At 45.9% G+C, this 11,572-nt stretch overlaps 1 protein-coding gene across 6 annotated transcripts in view; it reads left to right on the top strand.

Moving 5' to 3' along the window:
* The first annotated feature begins 5,467 nt into the window (after positions 1 to 5,467).
* The window catches only part of DET1 (DET1 partner of COP1 E3 ubiquitin ligase), a 32,900-nt gene continuing 26,795 nt past the window's right edge, over positions 5,468 to 11,572 (top strand). For 2 of the 6 annotated variants that reach the window (XM_004056721.4, XM_055362919.2), the window contains exon 1: positions 5,468 to 5,656. Coding sequence is in view for 2 of the 6 variants with exons in the window: in XM_055362914.2 (XP_055218889.1) it covers positions 5,892 to 5,932 (41 nt within the window). In the remaining 4 variants the exon portion in view is untranslated. Of the gene's footprint in view, positions 5,657 to 5,678; positions 5,955 to 11,572 lie in introns of those variants that run through there. The other 4 variants (XM_055362923.2, XM_055362914.2, XM_055362912.2 and 1 more) reach the window with 4 other exon arrangements.

The raw sequence follows: 11,572 nt of genomic DNA, 5'->3' as shown, positions 1-11,572 counted from the left end.
ACTCAAACAAATTTACAAGAAAAAAACAAACAACCCCATCAAAAAGTGGGCAAAGGACATGAACAGACACTTCTCAAAAGAAGACATTTATGCAGCCAAAAAACACATGAAAAAATGCTCACCATCACTGGCCATCAGAGAAATGCAAATCAAAACCACAATGAGATACCATCTCACACCAGTTAGAATGGCATTCATTAAAAAGTCAGGAAACAACAGGTGCTGGAGAGGATGTGGAGAAATAGGAACACTTTTACACTGTTGGTGGGACTGTAAACTAGTTCAACCATTGTGGAAGTCAGTGTGGCGATTCCTCAGGGATCTAGAACTAGAAATACCATTTGACCCAGCCATCCCATTACTGGGTATATACCCAAAGGACTATAAATCATGCTGCTATAAAGACACATGCACACGTATGTTTATTGCGGCATTATTCACAATAGTAAAGACTTGGAACCAACCCAAATGTCCAACAATGATAGACTGGATTAAGAAAATGTGGCACATATACACCATGGAATACTATGTAGCCACAAAAAATGGTGAGTTCATGTCCTTTGTAGGGACATGGATGAAATTGGAAATCATCATTCTCAGTAAACTATCACAAGAACAAAAAACCAAACTCCGCATATTCTCACTCATAGGTGGGAATTGAACAATGAGAACACATGGACACAGGAAGGGGAACATCACACTCTGGGGACTGTTGTGGGGTGGGGGGAGGGGGGAGAGATAGCATTGGGAGATATACCTAATGCTAGATGATGAGTTAGTGGGTGCAGCGCACCAGCATGACACATGTATACATATGTAACTAACCTGCACATTGTGCACATGTACCCTAAAACTTAAAGTATAATTATAAAAAATTAAAAAAAAAAAATCCAGCCCAGTTCATGACTTGTTTGGCAGCAATCCTGAGACACTTTACAGCCCTAGACCCTAAAAGGTCAAAAGGCCGTCTTATTCTCAAAATACATTTTATTACCCAATCTGCTCCCGACATTAAATAAAGCTCCAAAAATTAAATTCCGGCCCTGAAACCCCACAAGAGGATTTAATTAACCTCGACTTCAAGGTGTACAATAATAGAAAAAAGTTGCAATTCCTTGCCTCCACTGTGAGACAAACCCCAGCCACATCTCCAGCACATAAGAACTTCCAAACACCTGAACTGCAGCAGCCAGGCATTCCTCCAGAACCTCCTCCCACAGGAGCTTGATACACATGCTGGAAATCTGGCCACTGGGCCAAGGAATGCCCACTGCCCGGGATTCCTCCTAAGCCGCGTCCCATCTGTGTGGGACCCCACTGTAAATCGGACTGTTCAACTCACCTGGCAGCCACTCCCAGAGCCCCTGGAACTCTGGCCCAAGGCTCTCTGACTGACTCCTTCCCAGATCTTCTCAGCTTAGTGGCTGAAGACTGACACTGCCCGATCGCCTCAGAAGCCCCCTAGACCATCACGGACGCCGAGCTTTGGGTAACTCTCACAGTGGAAGTTAAGCCCATCCCCTTCTTAATCAATACGGAGGCTACCCACTCCACATTACCTTCTTTTCAAGGGCCTGTTTCCTGTGCCTCCATAACTGTTGTGGGTATTGACGGCCAGGCTTCTAAACCTCTTAAAACTCCCCAACTCTGGTGCCAACTTAGACAATACTCTTTTAAGCACTCCTTTTTAGTTATCCCCACCTGCCCAGTTCCCTTATTAGGCTGAGACACTTTAACTAAATTATCTGCTTCCCTGACTATTCCTGGACTACAGCTATATCTCATTGCCTCCCTTCTTCCCAATCCAAAGCCTCCTTTGCATCCTCCTCTTGTATCCCCCACCTTAACCCACAAGTATAAGATATGACTACTCCCTCCTTGGCGACCGATCATGCACCCCTTACCATCTCATTAAAACCTAATCACCCTTACCCCACTCAATGCCAATATTCCATCCCGCAGCATGCTTTAAAAAGATTAAAGCCTGTTATCACTCACCTGCTACAGCATAGCCTTTTAAAGCCTACAAACTCTCCTTACAATTCCCCCATTTTACCTGTCCTAAAACCAGACAAGCCTTACAAGTTAGTTCAGGATCTGCGCCTTATCAACCAAATTGTTTTGCCTATCCACCCCATGGTGCCAAACCCATATACTCTCCTATCCTCAATACCTGCCTCTACAACCCATTATTCTGTTCTAAATCTCAAACATGCTTTCTTTACTATTCCTTTGCACCCTTAATCCCAGCCTTTCTTCGCTTTCACTTGGACTGACCCTGACACCCATCAAGCTCAGCAAATTACCTAGGCTGTACTGCCGCAAAGCTTCACAGACAGCCCCCATTACTTCAATCAAGCCCAAATTTCTTCCTCATCTGTTACCTATCTCGGCATAATTCTCATAAAAACACACGTGCTCTCCCTGCCAATCATGTCCGACTGATCTCTCAAACCCCAACCCCTTCTACAAAACAACAACTCCTTTCCTTCCTGGGCATGGTTGGATACTTTCACCTTTGGATACCTGGTTTTGCCATCCTAACAAAACCATTATATAAGCTCACAAAAGGAAACCTAGCTGACTCCATAGATCCTAAATCCTTTTCCCACTCCTCTTTCAATTCCTTGAAGACAGCTTTAGAAACTGCCCCCACTCTAGCTCTCCCTGACTCATCCCAACCCTTTTCATTCCACACAGCTGAAGTGCAGGGCTGTGCAGTTGGAATTCTTACATTTCCTACATAAGGACCAGGATCACATCCTGTAGCCTTTTTGTCCAAACAACTTGACCTTACTGTTTTAGGCTGGCCATCATGTCTCCGTGCAGCCGCTGCTGCTGCCCTAATACTTTTAGAAGCCCTCAAAATCACAAACTATGCTCAACTCACTCTCTACAGTTCTCATAACTTCCAAAATCTATTTTCTTCCTCATACCTGACGCATATACTTTCTGCTTCCTGGCTCCTTCAGCTATACTCACTCTTTGTTGAGTCTCCCACAATTACCATTGTTCCTGGCCCAGACTTCAATCCGGCCTCCCACATTATTCCTGATACCACACCTGACCCCCATGACTGTATCTCTCTGATCCACCTGACATTCACCCCATTTCCCCAAATTTCCTTCTTTCCTGTTCCTCACCCTGATCACGCTTGATTTATTGATGGTGGTTTCACCAGGCCTAATCGCCACACACCAGCAAAGGCAGGTTATGCTATAGTACAAGCCACTAGCCCACCTCTTAGAACCTCTCATTTCATTTCCATCGTGGAAATCTATCCTCAAGGAAATAACTTCTCAGTGTTCCATCTGCTATTCTACTACTCCTCAGGGATTATTCAGGCCCCCTCCTTTCCCTACACATCAAGCTCGAGGATTTGCCCCACCCAGGACTGGCAAATTAGCTTTACTCAACATGCCCTGAGTCAGATAACTAAAATAACTCTTAGTCTAGGTAGATACTTTCACTGGATAGGTAGAGGCCTTTCCTACAGGGTCCGAGAAGGCCACCGCAGTCATTTCTTCCATTCTGTCAGACATAATTCCTCAGTTTAGCCTTCCCACCTCAATACAGTCTGATAACAGATGAGCCTTTGTTAGTCAAATCGGCCAAGCAGTTTTTCAGGCTCTTAGTATTCAGTGAAACCTTTATATCCCTTACAGTCCTCCATCTTCAAGAAAAGTAGAATGGACTAAAGGTCTTTTAAAAACACACCTCACCAAGCTCAGCCACCAACTTAAAAAGGACTGGACAATACTTTTACCACTTTCCCTTCTCAGAATTCAGGCCTGTCCTCAGAATGCTACAGGGTACAGCCCATTTAAGCTCCTGTATAGATGCTCCTTTTTATTAGGCCCCAGTCTTATTCCAGACACCAGACCAACTTAGACTGTGCCCCAAAAAAACTTGTCATCCCGACTATCTTCTGTCTAGTCATACTCCTATTCACCGTTCTCAACTACTCATACATGCCCTGCTCTTGTTTACACTGCCCTGCTCTTGTTTACACTGTTTTTCTAAGCCATCACAGCTGATATCTCCAGGTGCTATCCGCAAATTGCCACTCTTAACTCTTGAAGTAAATAAATAATCTTTGCTGGCAGGACTATGCTGAATCTCCTTAGGCACTCTCTAATCAGATATCCTGAGTCATCCCAATTCTTAGACCTTTTATACCTGTTTTTCTCCTTCTGTTATTCCATTTGGTTTCTCAATTCATCCAAAACCATATCCAGGCCATCACCAATCATTCTATATGACAAATGTTTCTTCTAACATCCTCACAATATCACCCCTTACCACAAGACCTCCCTTCAGCTTAATCTCTCCCACTCTAGGTTCCCATGCCACCCCTAATCCCGCTTGAAGCAGCCCTGAGAAACATCGCTCATTCTCTCTCCATACCACCCCCCAAAAATTTTTGCCACCCCAACACTTCAACACTATTTTGTTTTATTTTTCTTATTAATATAAGAAGGCAGGAATGTCAGGCCTCTGAGCCAAAGCCAAGCCATTGCATCCCTTGTGACTTGCACATATAAGCCCAGATGGCCTGAAGTGAAGAATCACAAAAGAAGTGAGGATGCCCTGCCCCACCTTAACTAATGACATTCCACCACAAAAGAAGTGACCGGTCCTTGCCTTAAGTGATGACATTACCTTGTAAAAGTCATTTTCCTAGCTCATTCTGGCTCAAAAAGCACCCCCACTGAGCACCTTGCGACCCCCACTCCTGCCCGTGAGAGAACAAACCCCCTTTGACTGTAATTTTCCTTTACCTACCCAAATCCTATAAAACGGCCCCACCCTTATCTCCCTTCGCTGACTCTCTTTTCGGACTCAGCCCACCTGCACCCAGGTGAAATAAACAGCTTTGTTGCTCACACAAAGCCTGTTTGGTGGTCTCTTCACACGGACGCGCATGAAAGTGACTGCACCCATCCCAGCAGCAGTGTATGAGGCTTTTGATTTCTCCACCTCGTCACCAGTATGTGATATCTTCCTTTTAAAGATATTATAGCCATCCTAAGGGGTATGAAGTAGTATCTCATTGTTTTGATTTGCATTTCTCTGATAATTAATGATGTTGAAGATCTTTTTGTTAGGGAAGCAGGAGCCTATGAGAGCCAGAGTGACACCATTTTAAAATCAACTCCATCTTAAAACTAGCAAGGCAATTTCCTTGTTAGTTGGAGATGATCAATACAATCTCAGTCTTCAAGGTGCTCGCCATCTAGAAGATAACAGAGTAGGAAGTTTCTCAGCATCTAATCAGTAGGTGACAAATTAATTCTATTCATATTTTTTCAAATGTGCCCAGCAGGTGCAGAGACACTGCCACTGGGACTCACAGAGATTGCCAGGTTAGGTGCCATTTTAATTTTTCCTTCGGAGGCATGGAGCCTCTACGGCTTCGATCCTTCCTCCGGGCACAAGGGTGCGCTGTACCTGTCTCTTAGTGTTGGCTGAACAGTGCCGCGCTCTCCCCTACTTCACTTTTTGCTGGGCCGCAGTTCCGGTGGCTGGCGGAAACGGGAACGTGCAGCCGCGGGTGCAGGAGTCCTGGGGCATGGCGGGGGCGGGGCAGGGGGAGGCGCGCACGGAACAGGCTGGGGCATCCCTCGCCCTGGCTCTTTGAGCCCGGACCAGACAGGTGAGGACTTACCATTTTTGGCCCAGCCTCCAAGCCCGTCAGACCCTCCCCGGCAGGCTCCTCCCCGCATGACGCTGATGCCCAGAGGCCCCGCGGCCCCTGCCCTCCCTCAGAATTCTCTTCCCTTTGAGGCCCCGCCCCAGGCTTTTCTTTCCGGGGGCGCCCCTTTGGTTATGTGTGCCCGCCCCTTGGCATCCCCTTCTGGTTTAGAGGCCGTCGCAAGGAATTGAGGGACATGTGCACCTTCTCCCGTAGGGAAACTGAGACCCAGCAAGGGTAAAGGACTTAGTACCACACAGTGAGTTAGTGTGTTGTACCCAGGGGTGTTAGAGAAAACGCTACACTTTGAGACTAATTAAGAGTCCTTTATTAGCCGGTGACCGAGAGACGGCTAACGCTCAAAATTCTCTTGGCCCCGAGGAAGGGGCTTGATTAACTTTTATACCTTGGTTTAGGAAGGGGAGGGGGGGGTCTAGTTAAAACAATTTTACAGAAGTTAGGTAGTCAAAAAGTTAAAAGGATAAATGGTTACAGGAAAGTAAACAGTTCCAGGTGCAGGGGCTTTATGACTATTACAAGGTGATAGACGTGGGGCTTTGGGTGTTATCAATCAGATGAATTCTTGGGGACTGTGGATATAGCTTGCCACAGTATCTTATCAGTTAATTGCATTCTTGGATGTGCTGGGAGTCAGCTTGCACAAGTTAAGTCCTTGAGGAAGGGGCTGCCAGTGAAAGAGCCAAGATGGAGTCTGTCTGGCTCTCTTAGCTAAGGGAGAGTCTAAAAACAGAGTTAGTAAAAACCAGGTTGGGCATTACATTCCCCACTTGTGTTTTTGGGGAATCAAATCATTGATTCCTCAGTTTTAACAAGGGGGTTATATTGAGTCTTAAGATACATAAGTTTGACAAGCTATGCATTGTTTTACAAAATTAAGAAACCAATTTAATATACAAGACCTAAAAATTAAACTTAATAGTATGATGAGGAGAGGTCCAGCTAACCCAGTGATTAAAGTAGTTAGCCAGGGGTTCCAGTTGAACATGTTTTGATACCAGGGGATGTTATTTTCTCATTCCTGTTGTTGCCTATCTAGATTTTCTCAAACTTTTTGTAGTGTATCTTTTATGACTAAGAATGGTGGAGGTACAGTTAAATCAACTTTGTCAGGGGGTTTCTGGAACATAGGGTCACCTAGAGCAGTTAAAGGCCCGATTGGCTTGGGTGGGCTCCATGAGACCAGGATTTTTATTTCTATTGTTTATTTATTTATTTATTTATTTATTTTGGATGGTGAACATAGTCCCAACATCAAATCCTGGGATATAAAATGTTAATTTCCATGACATGCCGTAATATTATTGTAAGAGGATTACAATTTTTTTTTTTAGTACATAATTTAGGATGAGAAGCACGAGTTACCGAATGAAGATCTGGTTGATCCCCCAGAGTAGGTGGCTAAGGTTACACATGTCCAATCGGGCAGAAAAACTGATAAGTATCTCGACAGCTAGCGTCAGGGTGATTCCCAGGACAGAGGTAAAAGTCAACATTTTGGAGTTCTTTTTCTGCACCTTTGGAGCTTCCACATCCAATTTGGCTCCCAGAGCACCCAAATCCTGCTACAAGGTTGACAGTTCCTGCGTTTGGGACCAGCAGATTGTGTTGCTCTTCGTGGGTACGGGCTGGCTTTGGGAACAGTATACATAAAATCAACTGCAAAGGAGACTTCCTTAGAGGTACCAGCCCTCCAAGTGGTGTTTGCAAATACATGTCCTGACTTAGGCACAGTTTTAAAAGGGGCCTGACCGAGGCCTGGGGACCCATGTTTTCAGTAGGGCTCTGTTGGCCTTTTTGATGCAGGAGTGATGAATCTAAGCAGGAATGCCATCCACCTTCAGAGCCACTGGCGTGAGGATGACGGTGTGAGGTCTTTTCGAAGCAGGAGTGAGTCCTTGTTTCTGAAACTTTTTAACAAACACTAGTTCTCCTGGCTGGAACGAATGGCAGGACCCCGTCTGGTTAGGAATTGGATTGGGATGGTTTCCTTGAACAAGTGGCAGGATGATATCTTGTACCTGTTGGGGAGATTGTAGGTACTGTAATAAATTAGCATGTGATATTTCTGCCAGTTGGGCATCTCTTAGCTTAAGCAAGATAGGCGGCGCCCTCCCATACATGATTTTAAAAGGTGAGAACCTAGCCTGATAAAGGGTGCACCTTACTCTAAGTAGGGCTAAAGGAAGGAGACTTACCCAATTTTTACCGGTTTTTAAAATTAATTTTGTAAGAGTGTCTTTTTAGGGTGTGGTTCATGCGTTCTACCTGCCCAGAGCTCTGGGGTCGATAGGCACAATGGAGCTTCCACTGAATGTTTAACGCCTTACTGACCCACTGAGCTATGGACGAGGTGAAGGCAGGTGTATTATCACCCTGTGGCAGCAGGCAGCCCGTATTGAGGGATGATTTTATTGAGTAGGAACTTAACTACCATATTGGCAGTTTCATTTTTGGTAGCAAATGCTTCAGTCTATCTGAAGAAGGTGTCTACTAGTACTAGAAGGTATTTGTACCTAGCCCGGTGTGGTTTTACTTCTGTAAAGTCAATTTCCCACTTTTCTTCTGGCGAGTTTTCTCAGAGACGGTGGCCTAGGCTGGTTTAGAACCTTGCTTGGCATTTACCTGGGCACAGGTTGTGCACCGGAGAGCTGCTTGATCTGTTTTTGATAGCCTTTCCTGCTGAGGTGAGTAGCCCGTGCTTCTGGTAGATGGCTCCATGTACATGCACAGTAGCAAAGGCGTACCTGCTGTCAGTGTAAATGTTAATACGTTTATCCTTACCCCATCGGAGAGCCTGAGTGAGGGCGATCAATTTAGCTTTTTGCGCTGAGGTGTTTGCTGGTAAAGCCTGAGCCCACAACACATCTGTCTCTGTGGTAACAGCTGCACCGGCCTTTCATACTCCCTGCTTGAGAAAGCTGCTACCGTCTGTGAACACAGCAGTGTCCGCCTTCTCTAGGGCCACATCTTGAAGATCAGGTCGGCCAATTTCGGTAGTTTCTAACAGTTCCTGACAGTCATGGATAGTAGCTGGACTTAAACACCATGTGGGAGAGAAAGTCAAACGAGGCTGATTCAACAACTCTGATATTGTAAAATGCAAGCATTTGACATCCATTTACCTGAAGCACTTTGTAGTAAAGTCTCTACAGCATGAGGAGCTGTAAGGGTTAAATCCTGGCCCAGAGTTAACTTATCAGTTTCTTGGACTAGGCTTGCTCTAGCCGCTACTTGGCCATCCAGAGGCCACAGGATCCAGCCTCTTAGATAAATAAGCCATTGGGTGTCTCCAAGGTCTTAAAGTCTGAGTAAGCACCCCCTTAGCAACTCCCTGGCTCTCATGGACAAACAGATGACAAGGCTTTGAGGTATCTGGGAGGGCTAAAGCAGGGGCTTCAGTTAAAGTCTTTTCAGATTTTGAAAAGCCTGTTCTTCGGTGTCTGTCCAAATCAATGGGCCATTACCTCTTATAGCAGTATACAAGGGCTTTGCAATCTCTGCAAACCCCAATATCCAGAGGCGACAGTATCTCCCGGCCCTGTCAATCAGGCTCTTCTGTTGCAGGCAGGGTGAGAACTTTTTGTTTTCTGACTTTTCTTGTGGCAGTAGTGGGCATTCCTTTTTCCAGTGCCTAGTCGGCTTGCAATAGGCACATTGGTCTTTTCCTAGAGAGGCCTGTTCACCTCTTTTACTTTTGTGGTGGGAACCCAAGGTTCCTTGGCCATTTTTTCTGGAATGGGGGCCTTTCCTTTCTGCCCTCTTGGATAGCCATTACTAAGATTTTTGCTTGTCTTTTATAGGCTTTATCAGCGGCCTTCTCAGCTGCCTGTGTTGCTTGTTTCTGTTTTCATACTCTCGATCGTCAGAAACCTTCTGGGCTATTTCTAAAAGCTGACTGATATTTATCCCAGTAAATCCTTTCAGTTTCTGGAGCTTTCTCTTAATGTCCAGGGCTGTCTGAGCCTCAAATGCCAAATTAAGAGCGCGGCTATTTTCGGGAGCTGCCGGGTCAACAGGGGTATAAATCCGATAAACCTCCTGGAGACATTCTAAAAATGCTTCTGGTGACTCATCAGGCCCCTGGACAACTTCAGTTGTCTTAGACAAGTTTATGGGCTTCTGAGCGGCTCCTTTAATATCCGTGAGGAGATACTGGTGAAAATCGTCCAAGGCTCTCCTTCCACCTGAGGAATTTGGGTCCCAATTAGGCTGGGTGGAGGGAATGACCTCCTCCAGGAGGTCTCTAGCTTCCTCCTCAGGCCTACCGGTTGATGCAAGGAAGTGTTTTCTGGCCTCTCTTCAGGTGCGCTCCCTCTCCTCAGAGGTAAAGAGAGTTAAAAGGAGCTGTTGGCTGTCATCCTAGGTGGGTCAATGGGTCTGGAGCATGGACTCCATCAGTGAGGTCAAAGCCTGAGGCTTTTCAGAGAAGGGAGGATTATGGGTTTTCCAGTTATACAAGTCAGAAGTAGAAAAAGGGACATAAACCAGGAAGGGGGCTGAGCGCTCATCACCTGGAGGAACTTGTGCCTCTCTCAGTGGTAGTAGAGGGGCTGCTTCCTCCCAGTGCGGTCACAGCCAGGAGGCAATTGGGCAGTGAGCCCACAGGGGACGTCTCCTCAAAGAGACATGTCCTCCCTTCTTCAGAGGGAGGCAAAACAGGGGGAGCCGAACTGGCTGAGGGTCGAGGTGAAAACACGGCCTGGTTCAGGAGGACTTTGGAGGTGGAATTGTGAATGGCACATGAACAGAGCCATGGAGGAGGATTTCTAATCAAACTTAACCATTGATTGATATAGGGAAACTGATCAGGGTGGCCGGGAGTTCCAGTAACAACCTGCCACACGGCTTGAACAATTGTAGGATTCAACGATCCTTTAGAGGGCCACCCAGCTCCAAACCTTGGCCATTCTACTTCACAGAGGGTCCGGAGCTTGCCTTTTTAAAGGCAGACTCCGTAATTCTCTGAAAAACCAAGAGAAAAATTTTCCAGCATACATTGGAGGGGGCTCCAACCCTTGCAAGGCCGGGAGGAAGTGTTTCCCTTTTTTTTTTTTTTTTTCTTAGAAGGCAATTTAACAGAGCAGAGGTATCAGATCCAACATGGACAGAGAAACTCACTCCCTGGGGGGCTGGAGTATCAGAAAAACAGAATTAACATAACCAGAAAGAACAGAAAAATCACAACAACTAATACCACTTGCCACATTGCTGTAGCTTTAAGATTGAGGGAGGGGGACTAGAGGCCAGCCTGAGGTCTCCTGGGTCGGTTGGATCTAGGCGTTCTCCCTCTTCTTCTAGATCTGTACCCTAAATACCTTTGGTGTCTCCATGACTCAAAGGCAAATAGCTTAAATTTAGCTCTTTCAAGGGTTCAAGGAGCGAGAGCAGAGCCAAGTCCTGGAGACACTGAACTTGCTGTCGCACTGGAAACTGAAATGTGCAGAGTAGGGGGCAGGGACGAGGGGGAAAGGGAGCACTCAGGTCATTTTTAAGATGAGAGAGTAGCCACAGGGGAACAGAGTAGGAGTCTAAACGAAGTAAAGCATGACGGGTGTAGGTTTCCCTACACAGTGTTCTATTTAAGGGCACAGGAAAAGTTACAGAATGACAAAAAAGGTGAGCAAGGAAATCTGCAGGTTGGCTGTTTTGAACCCACCACCGGTTTAATCTAGAGGAGGTCCAATCACTTGGACGTGGGGTATGGCAATCTAAATGCCCACAACTTCCATGGTGCCAGAAATTTCAATCAGATGAATGTTCTTCACACTCATTCCCGTAACAACACCTGACTTGCCTCTGGCAGAAAAGACAGGACTGTGGTGGCCAGCCTGAACAACCGATGAGAAATTTAACCTC

The sequence above is a fragment of the Gorilla gorilla genome, chromosome 16 (genome assembly GCF_029281585.2).
Source record: "Gorilla gorilla gorilla isolate KB3781 chromosome 16, NHGRI_mGorGor1-v2.1_pri, whole genome shotgun sequence".
In the NCBI taxonomy this organism is placed as follows: domain Eukaryota; kingdom Metazoa; phylum Chordata; class Mammalia; order Primates; family Hominidae; genus Gorilla; species Gorilla gorilla.
This window is presented reverse-complemented; position numbering and strand designations above follow the sequence as displayed.